Source organism: Coregonus lavaretus, assembly GCF_964263955.1.
Source record: "Coregonus lavaretus genome assembly, chromosome: 1".
NCBI lineage: Eukaryota > Metazoa > Chordata > Actinopteri > Salmoniformes > Salmonidae > Coregonus > Coregonus lavaretus.
Window position 1 is genome coordinate 51084349 of NC_139988.1, and position 21505 is coordinate 51105853.

Here is a 21505-nt window from a genome sequence, read left to right on the forward strand (position 1 = left end):
ATGGGTCTAATTTACTTTAAACGAAAGTACTGAAGTGAGACTTTGTCCTTGTGTTTCTTGGCATTGTTTTGTTCACAAGCTAGGTTGTTTTTCTATGTTTGAGTTTCAACTGCTAGGGAAGAGAAGACAATGCTTCTACTAGTCAGACTCAAACATGTCTCGAGTGTGATGTTTTGGTTAAAAGACTCAGGTCACAAAAAATGAAATTAAACAATATACCACGTTACTTCTTACTAGTAATACATTTATTGTTTTAGAAACATTACAAAGCATGCTCATAATTTTTTTCTGTGTGATTTGTTTGTGTAATTTCAGCGGGAAACAAAGATTTGGGCTGGTAAATGTTTGTATCTACCTGCCACAGTGGCTGGTAGACCAAAAAGTAAATGTTATGCCCTGGGCATTATAGAGGGGAAAATAATAGTGATGTAAAAATATAAAAAAACGAATCCTTTCTTCTGGCCTGTGATTCCACACATGTACAGTTGAGGGATCTTAATTTGATCACTCTGTTGTCGCTGAGAAATTTCCAGGAATTGCACAAATTCACTGAACCTGCACTAAGACACAGTATTGCACTGTTTATGAAGCCTAATTTTGGCCAACTAATAGCCTAACCACAGATAAAGCATCATTTCATTGTCGGAAGTCTGAATGGACTAAACGTTCTGTTGCTGCAGGATTATTTTATTGTGACAATAATGGTCAAATTAAGATCCTACATCTGTAAGTTCAAGACAATCCTTGAGGAGGACCACAGTTATGTCAGGGGAGTTCCTGCAGTGCCCTTGAGGTTTGTGATGAACTTCTATTCATTGAATCATGGACATGAAGAAAGCATTACAAATTTGATTTCACAAAATCTGGACATCATTGACTATAATGTATTCCCTCTAATCTGTAATGTCCCAGAGGAAAGCTGTTGAGAAAAGGTTTACCTCTTGGACATGGAATTGTAGCGTTTGACAGAATAAAAGCCCTCCCATGAGTCTTATTTGACACTAGTTAATCACTCTCTCATTCCCAACAGCATGACCAGTTGTAATAAGTTTGAGTCGTCTCTGTGTGCTCGCTTTAGAACTCCAGGATAATGGCATCATTAGACAAAGCCAGTCAGTCTCTGTGGAGTCATTGACTGTAATATGGGCAAGCAGCTAGTGAGAAACACTACCAGATTGAATGGGTTTTTATCTACTAGATTGAGCTTCTGTGATAGTAAATGTCACTCCCAAGAAATGGCAGTGATGTTTACTCAAGGTTTCAGGAGGACAATATTATGCATTTAATTAGCATAAACCTCCATCTTGCATTTCATTTTCAGTTGTTTAAACTTTTCCAAGCCTCACCATACTTCATCAAGCTCATTGTGATTTTTGTGTGTGTCTTGTCCACAGGCGGCGCAGCAGCAGACTGCCAGCAAGCGTCCCAGCAACAGCACCCCACCACCCACTCAGCTCAACAAGATCAAGTACTCTAGCGGTCCCCAGATCGTCAAGAAGGAGCGTCGCCAGAGTTCGTCACGATTCAACCTTGCCAAGAACCGCGAGCTGCAGAAGCTTCCTGCCCTCAAAGGTATCACCAACTAACCCTCTAGCTTCTCTGGCTGCATCCTGATTTTCCGCCATTCTCCTCAGTTGTGCTGTTCCCTTTACAGATTTAAAAGCATTGGCTTGCTCTAAACATTGGATGGAAGAGGTTTCCACCATTTTTAAATTCATGATGGGTACTAGTGCAAGCTTGGGGAGAAGGGTGGAGAATTTGGACGCAATCACTGTGTCCTATTCATAGACACCCACATACAGTGAGGGAAAAAAGTTTTTGATCCCCTGCTGATTTTGTACGTTTGCCCACTGACAAAGAAATTATCAGTCTATAATTTTAATGGTAGGTTTATTTGAACAGTGAGAGACACAATAACAACAAAAAAATCCAGAAAAACACATGTCAAAAATGTTATAAATTGATTTGCATTTTAAATAAGTATTTGACCCCCTCTCAATCAGAAAGATTTCTGGCTCCCAGGTGTCTTTTTATACAGGTAACGAGCTGAGATTAGGAGCACACTCTTAAAGGGAGTGCTCCTAATCTCAGCTTGTTACCTGTATAAAAGACACCTGTCCACAGAATCAATCAATCAATCAGATTCCAAACTCTCCACCATGGCCAAGACCTCTCCAAGGATGTCAGGGACAAGATTGTAGACCTACACGAGGCTGGAATGGGCTACAAGACCATCGCCAAGCAGCTTGGTGAGAAGGTGACAACAGTTGGTGCGATTATTCGCAAATGGAAGAAACACAAAATAACTGTCAATCTCCCTCGGCCTGGGTCTCCATGCAAGATCTCACATCGTGGAGTTGCAATGATCATGAGAACGGTGAGGAATCAGCCCAGAACTACACGGGAGGATCTTGTCAATGATCTCAAGGCAGCTGGGACCATAGTCACCAAGAAAACAATTGGTAACACACTACGCCGTGAAGGACTGAAATCCTGCAGCGCCCGCAAGGTCCCCCTGCTCAAGAAAGCACATATACAGGCCCGTCTGAAGTTTGCCAATGAACATCTGAATGATTCAGAGGAGAACTGGGTGAAAGTGTTGTGGTCAGATGAGACCAAAATGGAGCTCTTTGGCATCAACTCAACTCGCTGTGTTTGGAGGAGGAGGAACGCTGCCTATGACCCCAAGAACACCATCCCCACCGTCAAACATGGAGGTGGAAACATTATGCTTTGGGGGTGTTTTTCTGCTAAGGGGACAGGACAACTTCACCGCATCAAAGGGACGATGGACGGGGCCATGTACCGTCAAATCTTGTGTGAGAACCTCCTTCCCTCAGCCAGGGCATTAAAAATGGGTCGTGGATGGGTATTCCAGCATGTAAATGACCCAAAACACACGGCCAAGGCAACAAAGAAGTGGCTCAAGAAGAAGCACATTAAGGTCCTGGAGTGGCCTAGCCAGTCTCCAGACCTTAATCCCATAGAAAATCTGTGGAGGGAGCTGAAGGTTTGAGTTGCCAAACGTCAGCCTCGAAACCTTAATGACTTGGAGAAGATCTGCAAAGAGGAGTGGGACATTTACATTTACATTTACGTCATTTAGCAGACGCTCTTATCCAGAGCGACTTACAAATAGGTGCATTCACCTTATAGCCAGTGGGATAACCACTTTACAATGTTATATATATATATATATATATATTTTTTTTTTATTGGGGGGGGGGGGTTGGAGTAAAGGGGGGGGGGGTAGAAGGATTACTTTATCCTATCCCAGGTATTCCTTAAAGAGGTGGGGTTTCAAATGTCTCCGGAAGGTGGTGAGTGACTCCGCTGTCCTGGCGTCGTGAGGGAGCTTGTTCCACCATTGGGGTGCCAGAGCAGCGAACAGTTTTGACTGGGCTGAGCGGGAACTATGCTTCCGCAGGGTTAGGGGAGCCAGCAGGCCAGAGGTGGATGAACGCAGTGCCCTCGTTTGGGTGTAGGGACTGATCAGAGCCTGATTCAGCAGGGAGGAGAATGTGGCAAAGAGCTTCCTAGGGTTAGAGGCGGATGCTTGGAATTTAGAGTGGTAGAAGGTGGCCTTAGCAGCAGAAACAGATGAAGAAAATGTAGAGAGGAGGGAGTGAAAAGATGCCAGGTCCGCAGGGAGTCTAGTTTTCTTCCATTTCCGCTCAGCTGCCCGGAGCTCTGTTCTGTGAGCTCGCAATGAGTCATCAAGCCACGGAGCTGGAGGGGAGGACCGAGCCGGCCGGGAGGATAGGGGACATAGAGAGTCAAAGGATGCAGAAAGGGAGGAGAGGAGGGTTGAGGAGGCAGAATCAGGAGATTGGAGGGAGAAGGATTGAGCAGAGGGAAGAGATGATAGGATGGAAGAGGAGAGAGTAGCGGGAGAGAGAGAGCGAAGGTTGCGACGGCGCATTACCATCTGTGTAGGGGCAGAGTGAGTAGTGTTGGAGGAGAGGGAGAGAGAAAAGGATACAAAGTAGTGGTCGGAGACTTGGAGGGGAGTTGCAGTGAGATTAGTAGAAGAACAGCATCTAGTAAAGATGAGGTCAACCGTATTGCCTGCCTTGTGAGTAGGGGGGGACGGTGAGAGGGTGAGGTCAAAAGAGGAGAGGAGTGGAAAGAAGGAGGCAGAGAGAAATGAGTCAAATGTAGACGTAGGGAGGTTGAAATCCCCCAGAACTGTGAGGGGTGAGCCATCCTCAGGAAAGGAACTTATCAAGGCGTCAAGCTCATTGATGAACTCTCCAAGGGGACCTGGAGGGCGATAGATGACAAGGATATTAAGCTTAAATGGGCTAGTGACTGTGACAGCATGGAATTCAAATGAGGAGATAGACAGATGGGTCAGGGGAAAAATTTAGAATGTCCACTTGGGAGAGATGAGGATTCCTGTGCCACCACCCCGCTGACCAGATGCTCTCGGGGTATGCGAGAACACATGGTCAGACGAGGAGAGAGCAGCAGGAGTAGCAGTGTTTTCAGTGGTAATCCATGTTTCCGTCAGCGCCAAGAAGTCGAGGGACTGGAGGGTAGCATAGGCTGAGATTAACTCTGCCTTGTTGGCAGCAGAACGGCAGTTCCAGAGGCTGCCTGAGACCTGGAACTCCACGTGGGTCGTGCGTGCAGGGACCACCAGGTTAGAGAGGCAGCAGCCACGCGGTGTGAGGCGTTTGTGTAGCCTGTGCGGAGAGGAGAGAACAGGGATAGGCAGAGGCATAGTTGACAGGCTGCAGCAGATGGCTACTATAATGCAGAGGAGATCGGAATAAAATTAACTAAACATCTGGGAAAGGAGAGAGCGGGGCCTCCCTCACCACAGCTCCCAAATATAACTCTCCCAACTTCCACCTCAGAAACTATAATTGTTGTAAACTACAGCGGTTCAATGTTTTCTAGGAATAGACTAACTTAGTTTATTCAGCTAGCTAACTAGGTGCAGTATTATTCCATGAAAAACGTCCGGGCACCTCGTCATAAGACACCACAGCCAGCTAGCATGCCGGTCTCCAACAACACGGTTTAGCGCCAATACTCAGCCACAACAACCACCAGTGTATCAACACGCAAGCAGATCGTTTGTGTCCGTGTCTAACGTTGTGGGTTAGTCCCGACAGCTTGAGCGAGTCCGTCGTCAACTTATTCAGCCAGTTAGTTAGCTAGAATAGTTAGCAAACTAGCTAGCCATTGCTTTCAGACAAAGAAGAACCCCTCCTTTCACGGCACGAACACACAGAGAGAGCCAAACTAACGTTAACTAGTCACCCATGTCCCGAATTCCTTGAGCGACTCGGGCTATCAATATGTAAAAAAAAAAAAAAAAAAACACAAGTGTAGGTTATGACTTACCCCTAGCAGCTACTGTTAGCTAGCCAAGTGCAAAGCTAGCCACTGAATTGACTCAGCCAGTTCGCGTCTGTTCACACGGTCGTTCCAGCTATTGTTTACTAGTAGCTATCCAGGTAGCAACAAGCTAGCTAAATTTCAAGCACAGTAGCCACTTGCTACCTAACGTTAACGGTTCAGACAATGAGGTTAGAAAACAGCTGAATGGTAGGCAATTATTGTATGTAATTATTGTAGGCAGCCAGCTGGCGTAATTACAGGCACTCTCAGGCGTGAAACAACTATACCGTTGCTAATAGCTACTCGCCAGCTAGTCCAGGTGGTGAGTTAGCTAGCTAGCTAGCTAGCTTCGTGCTACACCCGGCACCGCCGAATACAATACTAACCTACAATAATTACATACAATAATTACATACAACAACCCACGATACCTACCTACAATACCTAACTACAATCTAAATACATAGTTTAAGCCTTACTCGACAAAGCCCAAGCTATGTATAAAGCCAAACTTACCCGACGCCAAGCTTTTTCCCAAGCATTACTTGAGATTATTATCAAGTTATTGTAGGTAGTTATAGCCAACTTTACCAGCTAGCAATGACCTTTATGAATTATGAAGCCTTTAATGTAAATTTATTTGATTACATAAATGCATCAAAATGCAAAAAAAGTGATGTTAGCTGATGAAGATTACCTTATAGAACAAAACGTGTAAGATCTCCTAAGCCTGTATTTACCACATAACTTATTTTTCAGATTTTATCCAAAACCCCTAAAAAACAGCACTCATTTTCCCATAGGCTTAGTTCAACGAACCATGGCGAGATGTGTGCAAACCTGGTGGCCAACTACAAGAAACGTCTGACCTCTGTGATTGCCAACAAGGGTTTTGCCACCAAGTACTACATCATGTTTTGCAGAGGGGTCAAATATTTATTTCCCTCATTAAAATGCAAATCAATTTATAAAATTTTTGACATGCGCTTTTCTGGATTTTTTTGTTGTTATTCTGTCTCTCACTGTTCAAATAAACCTACCATTAAAATTATAGACTGATAATTTCTTTGTCAGTGGGCAAACGTACAAAATCAGCAGGGGATCAAATACTTACTCCATCCAAACCTTAGTGTTCCACCTATGGTGGCTTTGATGATCAGGGAGGTACACATAAGCAATGTGATCATTTAGCATCTCTATTAATACACTGCTCAAAAAAATAAAGGGAACACTTAAACAACACATCCTAGATCTGAATGAATTAAATCATCTTATTAAATACTTTTTTCTTTACATAGTTGAATGTGCTGACAACAAAATCACACACAAATTATCAATGGAAATCAAATGTATCAACCCATGGAGGTCTGGATTTGGAGTCACCCTCAAAATTAAAGTGGAAAACCACACTACAGGCTGATCCAACTTTGATGTAATGTCCTTAAAACAAGTCAAAATGAGGCTCAGTAGTGTGTGTGGCCTCCACGTGCCTGTATGACCTCCCTACAATGCCTGGGCATGCTCCTGATGAGGTGGCGGATGGTCTCCTGAGGGATCTCCTCCCAGACCTGGACTAAAGCATCCGCCAACTCCTGGACAGTCTGTGGTGCAACGTGGCTTTGGTGGATGGAGCGAGACATGATGTCCCAGATGTGCTCAATTGGATTCAGGTCTGGGGAACGGGCGGGCCAGTCCATAGCATCAATGCCTTCCTCTTGCAGGAACTGCTGACACACTCCAGCCACATGAGGTCTAGCATTGTCTTGCATTAGGAGGAACCCAGGGCCAACCGCACCAGCATATGGTCTCACAAGGGGTCTGAGGATCTCATCTCGGTAGCTAATGGCAGTCAGGCTACCTCTGGCGAGCACATGGAGGGCTGTGCGGCCCCCCAAAGAAATGCCACCCCACACCATGACTGACCCACCGCCAAACCGGTCATGCTGGAGGATGTTGCAGGCAGCAGAACGTTCTCCACGGCGTCTCCAGACTCTGTCACGTCTGTCACGTGCTCAGTGTGAACCTGCTTTCATCTGTGAAGAGCACAGGGCGCCAGTGGCGAATTTGCCAATCTTGCTGTTCTCTGGCAAATGCCAAACGTCCTGCACGGTGTTGGGCTGTAAGCACAACCCCCACCTGTGGACGTCGGGCCCTCATACCACCCTCATGGAGTCTTTTTCTGACCGTTTGAGCAGACACATGCACATTTGTGGCCTGCTGGAGGTCATTTTGCAGGGCTCTGGCAGTGCTCCTCCTGCTCCTCCTTGCACAAAGGCGGAGGTAGCGGTCCTGCTGCTGTGTTGATGCCCTCCTACGGCCTCCTCCACGTCTCCTGATGTACTGGCCTGTCTCCTGGTAGCGCCTCCATGCTCTGGACACTACGCTGACAGACACAGCAAACCTTCTTGCCACAGCTCGCATTGATGTGCCATCCTGGATGAGCTGCACTACCTGAGCCACTTGTGTGGGTTGTAGACTCCGTCTCATGCTACCACTAGAGTGAAAGCACCGCCAGCATTCAAAAGTGACCAAAACATCAGCCAGGAAGCATAGGAACTGAGAAGTGGTCTGTGGTCACCACCTGCAAAACCAGTCCTTTATTGGGGGTGTCTTGCTAATTGCCTATAGTTTCCACCTGTTGTCTATTCCATTTGCACAACAGCATGTGAAATGTATTGTCAATCAGTGTTGCTTCCTAAGTGGACAGTTTGATTTCACAGAAGTGTGATTGACTTGGAGTTACATTGTGTTGTTTAAGTGTTCCCTTTATTTTTTTGAGCAGTGTACTTACTGGCAATAGCTTTTATCTGCATATTTTCGTCAGATCCCTAGCACTTGCATCAGTCATGGAGTATGATGATGTACATGGATGTAGGCCCTTTCATCCCAGTACCTCAGAAGGCAGGACTGCATGTCTTGTCTTCCCTCGAATTAATCACACGGATAGTGCCTTCAGAAAGTATTAAAATACCTTACCTTTGTCCACATTTTGTTGTGTGTCACTGGCTTACACACAATACCCCACAATACCCCATAATGTAATTATGTTTTTAGACATTTTTACAAATTAATAAAAAATATAAAGCTGAAATGTCTTGAGTCAATAAGTATTCAACCCCTTTTTTATGGCAAGCCTAAATAAGTTAAGGAGTAAAAATGTGCTTAACAAGTCACATAATAAGTTGCATGGACTCACTCTGTGTGCAATATAGTTTTTAACATGAATTTTGAATGACTACCTCATCTCTGTACCCCACACATACAATTATCTGTAAGGTTTCTCAGTCGAGCAGATTCAACCACAAAGACCAGGGAGGTTTTCCAATGCCTCTCAAATAAGGGCACCTATTGGTAGATGGGTCAAAAAAATAATTCTGACATTGAATATCCCTTTGAGCATGGTGAAGTTATTAATTACACTTTGGGTGGTGTGTCAATGTACCAAGTCACTACAAAGATACAAGCGTCCTTCCTAACTCAGTTGCCGGAGAGGAAGGAAACCGCTCAGGGATTTCACCATGAGGACAATGGTGACTTTAAAACAGTTAGAGTTTAATGGCCGTGATAGGAGAGAACTGAGGATGGATCAACAACATTGTAGTTACTCAACAATACTAACCTAATTAACAGAGGGAAAAGAAGGAATCCTGTGCATCCTGTTTGCAATAAGGCACTAAAGTAAAACTGCAAAAAAATTGGCAAAGAAATTAACTTTATGTCCTGAAGCGTTATGTTTGGGGAAAACACAACACATCACTGTGTACCACTCTTCATATTTTCAAGCATGTTGGTGGTTGCATCATGTTATGGTTCTGCTTGTCATCGGCAAGGACTAGGGAGGTTTTAGGATAAAAATGAACTGATTAGAGCTAAGCACTAGAGGAAAACCTGGCTCAGTCTGCTTTCCAACAGATGCTGAGAGACAAATTCACCTTTCAGTAGGACAATAACCTAAAACACAAGAGCAAATATACACTGGAGTTGCTTACCAAGATAACATTGAATGTTCCTGAGTGGCCTAGTTACATATTTAAATTAAATCTGCTTGAAAAAATCTATGTCAAGACTTGAAAATGGCTGTCTAGCCATTCAAGCTGAAAGAGCTTGAAGAATCTTAAAAAGAAGAATGTGCAAATAATGTACAATCCATGTGTGCAAAGCTCTTAGAGACTTACCCAGAAAGACTCACAGCTGTAATCACTGCCAATTGTAATTCTAACATGTATTGACTCAGGGGTGTGAAGACATATGTAAATTAGATATTTATATATTTCATTTTCAATCAATTTACTAATATTTCTAAAAACATGTTTTCACTTTATGGGGTATTGTGTGTAGATGGGTGAGTTTTTGTTGTTGTTGTTGATTTCATCCATTTTGAATTCTGACTAACACAACAAAATGTGGATTAAGTCAAGGGGTATGAATACTTTCTGAAGCCTATTTTCACCAGAATGTTCATGAAATGCTAGGTTCTTGTGCAAGAAGTTGGTTATTATTGGAAAACAATGGGATTCGAGGCTCAGAAATGCCTTTTCACTCGTATGACTCATCAGGTATGATATTGATGAAATTAAAATGGATGCCTTATTGCCTTTATGTTAAGCGTGGTTACTTATTACAGGCCAAGTCCAAGGAGCTGGCACATAAGCTACTGTAATACCCAGGTTCTCAATGACCACATCCCTTTCCTTCTGTCATTCTTGTGTTTTTTGCTCAGTCTCTTTCGCTCTGCCTCTCCCTCCTCTTGTGGCTCTGGGCTCTCCTCTCATTGAGTCTCCCCTCGTCTGGCCAGACAGAGAGGCAGAGCAGAGGGATCACATGACAGATTGCAGGCATTCATTGGATAGGACCGGGACGATGCCAGTATCGCGATACTCGTTAGTATCGTGGCAAGGAAACAAAACACAAAGCAGATTTAACTTCTTTAGGAAAACAGCCCTAATGTTGGAAACAAACATCATTATGCAGCCATCCAGGGTCACATTTATTTATTTTCCAAGATATAGCACACACTTTGTTTTACATACAGCAGGTTTTTAAAGGACCAAAGAGTTTGGTCTGCCTCGTGTTCTCATTTTTGCCATCGAAAAAACATTGCGAGACTGGTATCGTCACAGCCCTATAATTGGATCAGCAGTGAAAGTGTCTGTCTGCACTAAGTGGGACAGTGAAACCTCGCCATAACACACCATGCAGACTAGGGTTGAGTATTTTCCCAGTATTTTACAGATGTTCCATCCTGAGAATAAATCACTTTTCTCCCGGGTAACCCGGTATTTCTCGCCAAAAGCAGAAGTGTCATTCAAAAGCATTATAAACCAGATAAATATGTCTGGATTTGATTAGAGCTTTGATCAACATGAAAATTCTAACCTGATGCTACTTGAGCCTGATGAGCCATATATTATATACATTTTATGAGCTCTACAATAACAACATTTAATGAGCCCAAGCCCAAAAAAGCCTAAATGATTGTGCCATTATCCAAAACATATACAGTATGATATAGGCTACTGCACATTACGCACGACAGAAAAACATAAAAGCCCATAGATGTAGCTAGCTATACGCTCTCTTGGGTATATAAATTAAACTAGCTCCAGTAGGCTAATCTTTTTGAGTGTGAACTGTATTACTGTACTGTATTGTATTATACTGTATTATATGGACTGGAATTACGCACATCGTTCAAACCATGATAAAGCAGAACAGAACATGCGATTCTGGTGCAGCACATGCAGCCTACTAAATTACAAGTATAGGCTAGCGAATTAGATTTTAATTTTGAAATATAATAGGGCCTATTTGTATAATTAGTAGGTTGACGCATATAAATCTTTCATAATATTTCCCCTTATGGTATTAGCCTACCTCCTCTTTCTCTCTATTGTTGTTTCATTCCTTCCTCGCTTTCAACAGTTAAATGAATTTTAAGGAGTGGCCAGCGGAGGACAGGTGCTTGCATATTGCGCAAGAGACAGAGGCTATAAGTTAGAAGCTTTATTATGCATAACCCATAATTAATTAGCTAAATATAAGGCTAATACTGCATTAAATGTATTACCCGAAAGAGGTAGGCTAGGATATATACATATATATTAGGGCTATATATCAATCTAGAACAGGATTATCTATTTTGGATGCAATTGGAATGGAGTTGATGGAGAGAGAGAAGGACTGCGATAGAGTGCTCGCACGTGCACAGATTTAAAGCAACGATATTCGATTGATAGGCTGTTTTAAAACTCTGTAGCTGCAATAAAAAAATTCATCTTTACAATAAAAAGATAAGGTGACCCCCGAAAGCCAGATGGAGATGGGTAAATTAGACACGCATTCGGTCTTTATGTTACTGTAGCATAGGCTATGTTGCAGCAAATGTAGGTCTACCTGTCACGAAAAACGTGATGAGATGATCGGTCTACATGCATTGTGAACTGCGCTCCGTACTGAGACGGGCTGTCTGTCCCAACCCTGAGTGTAGATTCATCATACAGAGGCCATAGAGAAGCCAGATTTGGACATCGCATATCATTTAACAATTCCATTTCACACAATGCTATTCATATAAATAATTTATTATAATTTACCGGTTTCTCGCAGTTATTTATCCCGGGAAAAGGGAGTGGTTTTGGGCGGTAAATCTCTGTAACCGGGTTTCCCGCCATTCAACCCTAATGCAGGCAGACTAGGCAGGGCCTCCTCCTCACGCTCACATTCACTCTCACACTTCAACTCAGGCTTTTTGACAAATACCTGAGGGTTTACATATTTTGGTGAATTATGATTTTAGTTCAAGATAAATGCCACAGCAATTGAATTTGATATGAAAATGATTTGTTAACCAGCATATAGAATAAGTGCATGGGCTATAGAAAAAACCCACGGTTTCTCGCTGTGTCTCTTTTTAGAAAACAAAAACATACTAAAATGCAAAATTGTGGTATGTAGAAGATCAGGGATGGGCAACTTTAATGGGATTTGGGGGCCACAAAACATCTGAACTCATCATGAGGGGCCGAATTTCCACTAATTCGACCTTGATTACTACAAGTTTAGATAGCTGGCTTCTATGAAAAATGTATGCACTCACTAACTGTAAGTCGCTCTGGATAAGAGCGTCTGCTAAATGACTAAAATGTAAATGTGAATGCTAGACTAACTTACCAATCTAAAATAATTTAGCTGACATAGGCCAATGGAGTGACTATCAGTGATTGCAAAACCACATTTAGAAATTGCACCTTGTGTGTTTTTTTTATTTTTATGTATTATTATGATTTAATTTTTTATCCCTGTAGTAGATGCTTGTTTCTCAGTCTAAGATTTGTTGTTCGGATGTGGCTGCAGCCCATTCCCTGTTCCATACACACTCTGCAGTCAACATCCGTCACACGCTTCTGCCGCCGGGCCTGTGATGAATTCACTTATAGCTGTAGTCAAAGAAATGGTGATAATGCATGTACAGTAGATACTTTATTGCTGTAGTATTAGTATGTGCTGCTTTAGCCCTTCATAAGCTCTATTGATTTTCTTTATTGATCACAAACATCTGCTTTACACTGCAATGTTATGACAGTAATCTCACAGAGAAAGGTCAGTGTTTGTCTGCTGTTCCTCGCCAGGGCGATTCAGCCATGGGTTTTGTGTTGGGACTATTTTTCCCAATAGACAGACAGTGATATTGTCCAGTGGCTCTGCGCTGCTGTATGTGTCAGTCTAGTGCCTAAGGCTGTGTTAAACACGTCCCTACAGACACTCCCTCTCTCTATCCCCCTCTGCTCGGCGGCAGGTAGCTTAGTGGTTAAGAGCGTTGTGCCAGTAACCGGAAGGTCGCTGGTTCTAATCCCCGAGCCGACTAGGTGAAAAATCTGTCGATGTGCCCTTGAGCAAGGCACTTAACCCTAATTGCTCCTGTAATTCGCTCTGGATAAGAGCGTCTGCTAAATGACTTAAATGTAAATGTAATGCTCGTGATCAGCACATTCTGTTGAGCGTCTTGGGTATGTGACCCATCGACCTCAGCAGCAGCTCGCTTTTTCTGGGAATGTTAAAATTGGAATATCCTGGGAAGTGATATAGGATAAGACGGATTATAATTGCTAATATTTTATATGTTTAAGGGAAGAGTAGATCGCTGCTTCCCATGGCATGGATATTCAAGTCTACAGTTGTATTTCAAAGATCAAAGAGGATTTGAAGCTTGGACGCAAATGCCTGCAGAGAATAAATGATACGGTCCTATTGGTATGTTTTAGCTAGCCACTTAGAGTGAATCATACGTTTGAGAGCATTCTGTGAAAGAATAGGGATTGAACTAGGATAACTTATGATAGAGTAACTGATCCATACTGCTGATCTCTCAGAGCACCTGAGATCTCAGCCCATATAGATCAGAGGTCACATCGGTGTGTTACGCTACATTCCTCCCCAGAGCTTGTGTGTGTATGTGTGTGTGTGTAGTACTTTGTGTTAGAGCTGAGCGATATGGGCAAAAAGTCATTTGTGATACATTTAACTATTTTGTTGGATAACAATAAATACAACGCAAAAAAAGTATGCTATTTCATCTAACATATCCAGGGAATGCATGATTGATATTTTGATGTGCAACCTGTCAAAATAGGATCCAGAATGATCATATTTATTTTTGGCTCTTCAGAGAATTTGCTGACATCTTTGTGCATATTGGCCTATAGGCTATATTATTCACCACCTGAGGAAATGGGAACTATCATCTACAGGGTAAAAATGTAATTTATGTGATGTGTATATAGGGCAATAGAGTATAATATTAGTTTTTCTAATTCAAGAATTATTGACAATAAATATTTGTAATCATATGAAATGTTATTGTATGTGTTCATTACCTGAATGTATTTTATAGCCTATAGCACAGTTCCCCCCCAAGTTTTCTAAGGCCAAAAAAATTAATGTATTTAAAATTGTTGGACATAAAAAAACTGGAAAAACACCAGGAAATCAGCTCCAAGTGATTTTAATTGAAGAAATCTGTTAAAGTATTCCCACGCATAATAGAGAGACACTTGTGATCGTATACAAATGTAAGCAAGGTTTGAAATGATTACGTTTTAGTCAAACATTATATCTGTTTGGGCTTCTTGTTGTCAATTTGAAGTCTACAAATTATTTATAATTATGTTCCGGCCCCCCGACCATCCTCTCAAGAAAGAATCGTCCTGCGGCTGAATCTAGTTGATTATCACTGGCCTATAGGCTATAACAAAATATTCATACAAATATAAATAGGCCTATCATAGACTAGGCCTTTACTTTGAAGAAAGAGGGAAAATCATTCAAGTTAGGCCTGTCAAATGAATGAAAAAAGTAAATTTCAATCTGGCCATAGATTATAGCCTATCGTATAATCTACAGAATATAATCTACAGAATATAATCTACAGAATAAAAATGTTATTTAAAATGCGCAATTAGTAGTATCAAGACATTATAGAGCAAGCTTGATGAAATTCAAGGCCAGTAGGCCTATACAGTCAATTCACTCACTGCATCCTCCTTCGATTGCCTCATCCGGCTGCCTGGAAAAGCCCCAACCTTGGAGTCAATTGACCACATCATTGTGGAGGTCCTGATCTGCACGAAGTGTGTGCGTGCCACTGGCAATGCATTTTGCAGGATATGCGGGCTGTTTTGGTAGCGCATGATAACTTCAAACACATTCCGTCTTGGTGTTGTCTGTTGGCTTACTTCAGGCAGTAGGCTTCCGGTCAAATATAAGTTATGAATCGCAAATCACCATACAGCTGACACAGTTCAATGTCATCACTCATTTTGACTTCAATTTGGTTGTCCAAAATATGCTGAACAAAAATATAATCACAACATGCAACAATTTCAACGATTTTACTGAGTTACGTGGATAAGAAAACCAGTCAGTATCTTGTGTGACCACCATTTGCCTTTTGCAGAGCGACACATCTCCTTAGCATAGAGTTGATCAGGCTGTTGATTGTGGCCTGTGGAATGTTGTCCCACTCCTCTTCAATGGCTGTTGTCCCACTCCTCTTCAATGGCTGTGCAAAGTTGCTGGATATTGGCGGGAACTGGAGCACATTGTCGTACACGTCGATCCAGAGCAAACATGCTCAATGGGTGACATGTCTGGTGAGTATGCAGGCCATGGAAGAACTGGGAAATGTTAAGCTTCCAGGAATTCTGAACAGATCCTTGCGACATGGGGCCGTGCATTATCATGCTGAAACATGAGGTGATGGCGGTGGAAGAAAGGCACGACAATGGGCCTCAGGATCTCGTCACGGTATCTCTGTGCATTCAAATTGCCATTGATAAAATGCAATTGTGTTCATTGTCCGTTGCTTATGCCTGCCCATACCATAACCCCACCGCTACCATGGGGAACTCTGTTCACAATGTTGACATCAGCAAACCGCTCGCCCACACGACGCCATACACATATAGGTGCATTTGGAAAGTATTCCGACCCCTTTACTTTTTCCACATATTGTTACGTTACAGCCTTATTCTAAAATTGATTAAATTGTTTTCCCCCCCTCATTGATCTACACACAATACTCCATAATGACAAAGCATGAAACAGGTTTTGTTACTTTGTTCAGTACTTTGTTGAAGCATCTTTGGCAGCGATTACAGCCTTAAGTCTTCTTGGGTATGACATTACAAGCTTGGCACACCTGTATTTGGGGAGTTCTCCCATTCTTCTCTGCAGATCCTCTCAAGCTCTGTCAGGTTGGATGGGGAGCGTCGCTGCACAGCTATTTTCAGGTCTCTCCAGAGAAGTTCGATCGGGTTCAAGTCCAGGCTCTGGCTGGGCCACTCAAGGACATTCAGAGACTTGTTCCGAAGCAACTCCTGCGTTGTCTTGGCTGTGTGCTTAGGGTTGTTTTCCTGTTGGAAGGTGAACCTTCGCCCCAGACTGAGGTCCTGAGTGCTCTGGAGCAGGTTTTCATCAAGGATCTCTCTGTACTTTGCTCCTTTCATCTTTCCCTCGATCCTGACTAGTCTCCCAGTCCCTGCCGCTAATGAACATCCCCACAGCATGCATGATGCTGCCACCACCATGCTTCACCGTAGGGATGGTGCCAGGTTTCCTCCAGACGTGACGCTTGGCATTCAGGCCAATCTTGGTTTCATCAGACCAGGTAATCTTGTTTCTCATGGTCTGAGAGTCCTTTAGGAGCCTTTTGGCAAACTCCAAGCGGGCTGTCATGTGCCTTTTACTGAGGAGTGGCTTCCGTCTGGCCACTCTACCATAAAGTCCTGATTGGTGGAGTGCTGCAGAGATGGTTGCCCTTCTGGAAGGTTCTCCCATCTCCACAGAGGAACTCTGGAGCTCTTGCAGAGTGACCATCGGGTTCTTGGTCACCTCCCTGACCAAGGCCCTTCTCCCCCGATTGCTCAGTTTGGCCTGGCGGCCAGCTCTAGGAAGAGTCTCTGTGTTCCAAACTTCTTCCATTTAAGAATGATGGAGGCCACTGTGTTCTTCGGGACCTTCAATGCTGCAGAAATTATTTGGTACCCTTCCCCAGATCTATGCCTCGACATAATCCTGTCTTGGCGCTCTATGGACAATGCCTTCGACCTCATGGCTTGGTTTTTGCTCTGACATGGACTGTCAACTGTGGGACCTTATATAGACAATGTAAATGTAAATGTGTGTGCCTTTCCAAATCATGTCCAATCAATTGAATTTACCACAGGTGGACTCCAATCAAGTTGTAGAAACATTTTAAGGATGATCAGTGGAAACAGGATGCACCTGAGCTCAATTGCGTCTCATAGCAAAGGGTCTGAATACTTTTGTAAATAAGGTATTTGTTTTTTTTATACTTTTGCAAACATTTTGAAAAACCTGTTTTCGCTTTGTCATTATGGGGTATTGTGTGTGTAGATTGATGAGGGGGAAAAAAGATTTAATACATTTCAGAATAAGGCTGTAATGGAACAAAGTGGAAAAAGTCAAGGGGTCTGAATACTTTCCGAATGCACTGTCTCACAGGAGAAAGCATCGGAGTGAGCGAAACAGCGAAGGGTCCTGGCGCACCAAAAAAAAGTGTCAAGTGAAGCAAGCTTGGATTTGGCATCACTCCTATCAAATCCCATTGAGAGCATACGTCATTGACAGGAAAACTTGAATTGTTGCATCTCGTTGTGTTGTCGTCAGGTAGCTAAAATTGGCCCTTTCCTAAATTAGCCATGGATGGAGATAGGGATTTGGACTTGTGGTTTTACTTAATTCTCTGTAATTCTCTGTACTGGTCAATGATTATAACGGCAATTCTGATCCAACCATTAATTCATACATTGTTGTGCCCCTGGCCTGAGAGGATGGAAGTTCCATATGTAACTAGATAAAGTTTCCCATGAATGGAAGTTAGGCTAGCGAGCAAGCATTTTAGCCAGGTAGCCTAGGACAACAAAAAATAACAGCGATAGATCGTTTCATCAACATTAAAGAGAGGAGGGTGGCATTGGCGTTTCTCTACAAGTAGGCTGAGTCAACATGTTTTTTTACTTGTCAAATAATTGTATTTGTCACATGCGCCGAACACAACCGGTGTAGACCTTACCGTGAAATGCTTACTTACAAGCCCTTAACTCTATTTCTTGAACTGCATTGTTGGTTAAGAAAATATTTACTTAAAAAACTAAAGTAAAAAATAAAAGTAACACAATAAAATAACAATAATGTGGCTATATACAGGGGGTACCGATACCGAGTCAATGTGCGGGGGTAAAGGTTAGTCGAGGTAATTTGTACATGTAGGTAGGGGTAAAGTGACTATGAATAGATAATAAACAGTGAGTAGCAGCAGTGTAGCGGGGGGTCAATGAAAATAGTCTGGGTGGCCATTTGATTAATTGTTCAGCAGTATTATGGCTTGGGAGTAGAAGCTGTTAAGGAGCCTTTTGGACCTAGACTTAGCGCTCCGGTACTGCTTTCCGTGCGCTAGCAGAGAGAACAGTCTATGACTTGGGTGACTGGAGTCTTTGACAATTTTTTGGGCCTTCCTCTGACACCACCTAGTATATACTGTAGGTCCTGGATGGCAGGAAGCTTGGCCCAGTGATGTACTACCCTCTGTAGCGCCTTGTGGTCGGATGCTGAGCAGTTGCCATACCAGGCGGTGATGCAACTGGTCAGTATGCTCTCGATGGTGCAGCTGTATAACTTTTTGATGATCTGGGGACCCATGCCACATCTTTTCAGTCTCCTGAGGGGGTGTCTTGGTGTATTTGGACCATGATAGTTTGTTGGTGATGTGGACACCATGGACGTTGTCAGTAGTTGTGGTCTAACCTATTGCAACCTCTACAACCACTGTGATTATTATTTGACCCTGCTGGTCGTCTATGAATGATTGAACATCTTGGAGAAAAATCTGGCCTTGATGGCCATGTACTGTTATAATCTCCACCCGGCACAGCCGGAAGGGGACTGGCCACCCCTCAGAGCCTGGTTCCTCTCTAGGTTTATTCCTAGGTTTCTGCCTTCCTAGGGAGTTTTTCCTAGCCACCGTGCTTCTACATCTGCATTGCTTGCTGTTTGAGGTTTTAGGCTGGGTTTCTGTATAGCACTTTGACATCTGCTGTTGTAAAAAGGGCTTTAGAAATCAAATTTGATTGATTGATTGATTGATTGAAGGAACTTGAAACTCTGGACCCGCTCCACTACAGCCCCGTCGATGTGAATCGGTGTGTGTTCGGCCCTCCTTTTCCTGTAGTCCACGATCAGCTCCTTTGTCTTGCTCACGTTGAGGGAGTTGTTGTTTTCCTGGCCCCACACTGCCAGGTCTCTGACCTCCTCCCTATAGGCTGTCTCATCGTTGTCGGTGATCAGGCCTACCACTGTTGTGTCGTCGGCAAACTTAATGATGGTGTTGGAGTCGTGCTTGGCCACGCAGTAGTGGGTGAACAGAGAGTACAGGAGGGGACTGAGTACGCACTCCTGTTGAGGATCAGCGTGGCAGATGTGTTGTTGCCTACCCTTACCACCTGGGGGCGGCCCGTCAGGAAGTCCAGGGTTCAGGATCCAGTTGCAGAGGGAGGTGTTTAGTCCCAGGGTCCTTAGCTTAGTGATGAGCTTTGTGGGCACTATGGTGTTGAACGCTGAGCTGTAGTCAATGAATAGCATTCTCACATAGGTGTTCCTTTTGTCCAGGTGGGAAAGGGCAGTGTGAAGTGCGATTGAGATTGCGTCATCTGTGGATCTGTTTGGGCAAATTAGGGTGGGTCTAGGGTTTCCGGGATGATGGTGTTGATGTGAGTCATGACCAGCCTTTCAAAGCACTTCATTACTACCGACATGAGTGCTACGGGGCGGTAGTCATTTAGGCAGGTTACCTTCGCGTTCTTGGGCACAGGGACTATGGTGGTCTGCTTGAAACATGTAGGTATTGCAGACTCGGTCAGGGAGAGGTTGAACATGTCAGTGAAGACACTTGCCAGTTGGTCAGCGCATGCTCTGAGTACACGTCCTGGTAATCCGTCTGGCTCCGCGGCCTTGTGAATGTTGGCCTGTTTAAAGGTCTTGCTCACATCGGCTATGGAGAGCGTGATCCCACAGTCGTCCGGAACAGCTGGTGCTCTCATGCATGCTTCAGTGTTGCTTGCATCGAAGCGAGCATAAAAGGCATTTATCTCATCTGGTAGGCTCTTGTCACTGGGCAGCTCGCGGCTGGGTTTCCCTTTGTACTCCATAATAGCTTGCAAGCCCTGCCACATCCGACGAGCTTCAGAGCGGTGTAGTAGGATTCAATCTTAGTCCTGTATTGACGCTTTGCCTGTTTGATGGTTCGTCTGAGGGCATAGCGGGATTTCTTATAAGCGTCCGGATTAGTGTCCCGCTCCTTGAAAGCAGCAGCTCCAGCCTTTAGCTCGGTGCAGATGTTGCATGTAATCCATGGCTTGTGGTTGGGATATGCACGTACTTCCATGAACGCGCACACAGAAATCAGAACCATGGACAGCCACGTCATATTTAGCTTACGTTGATTGGACTAAATAGTTTTTGGTATCTTTTAGTTGTCACGGTCTTGTACTAAGCAGAGGTGATTTGATGATGTTGAAGTTGAAATGGTGCTGGAATAGTGGAGGCAGCTCCTGTTTTCTTAGCGTCTTGCGGTAACTCTCTGGTTCTAAATCAATAGTTGTTTAGTGGTCCGAAAATGTCTGAAACATTAACTTGCTTGACCATGCTGTAGGTCATGTAACTGTCTGTTACTGTACATGCAATATGCTTTGTGGACTTCACTGGACAATGGTTGCTATCCGGTTTTGAGATAAAACAAAGGTATGGTTGAATTTATTCTGCCACTTTGTCTTCTTATTGTCTCAGCCTTTAGGCCTATATATCACGGTCGCAAGGCATATGAATTAACAGGTCATAGAGCAAACAACGGAATTATCACAAGACACAGGTTGTAATATGGGATTTGTTTGGGGGGGGCTTGGCTTCCCCAGTGATTTTTACCCATGCACTGTTACTGCCTTCGATATGAAGTGTTTTTTGATGAAAATGAAAACGTGTCAGTTTGTCACTTCCACGAGGTTGGAGTAATAACATATTCAACTACTTAAGACATTGGCTCGAATCTAGGTTGTGCGATTAGATTTCGAGAAAATGAACAACTAACTTCTTTCATTGACTTCTCAAACCCCAAACCCCGGCCTGGCCTACTTAGTCTGCTTCGCAAGTGTTACCGGAAGTCTCACGATGTTGTGTCTCTGGGTTTAGAAACTCTGTGGTCAGAACCCAAATCTCTCACACAGACACAGGTGACAGGACTCGAGTGGCCCCAGTTACCACATTTTGTCTCTGATATTTTGATTAAAAGACTCAGGTCACAAAAAAATTAAATGAAATTGAGAAATATACCACATTACTTCTTTCTAATACATTTCTTGTTTTAGAAACATTACAAAGCATGGTCATAAAAATGTAATTATGGCAAATAAATATTTTGGCTGGTAAAGAATCTAAGTGGCTGGTAGATTTTTGAGTCTACCTGCCACAGTGGCTGGTGGACCAAAATGTTTATTTTAGGCCCTGCAGGTGACCACACATGGGGTCGCGATCCCTAGTTTGGGTAACGCTGGCCTATATGGATAGCGCTGAATTGAAATGTTTC

The 21505-nt window shown here is 43.4% G+C and overlaps 1 protein-coding gene across 2 annotated transcripts in view; it reads left to right on the forward strand.

Annotated features, from left to right (window-relative positions):
• LOC311150248 (serine/threonine-protein phosphatase 2A 56 kDa regulatory subunit delta isoform-like) overlaps nucleotides 1-21505 on the forward strand; it is a 49661-nt gene that overhangs the window by 14600 nt on the left and 13556 nt on the right. For both annotated transcript variants that reach the window (XM_084187625.1, XM_084187626.1), the window contains exon 3: nucleotides 1395-1572. In XM_084187625.1, coding sequence (XP_084043751.1) covers nucleotides 1395-1572 — 178 coding nt within the window. The remainder of the gene's footprint in view (nucleotides 1-1394; nucleotides 1573-21505) is intronic.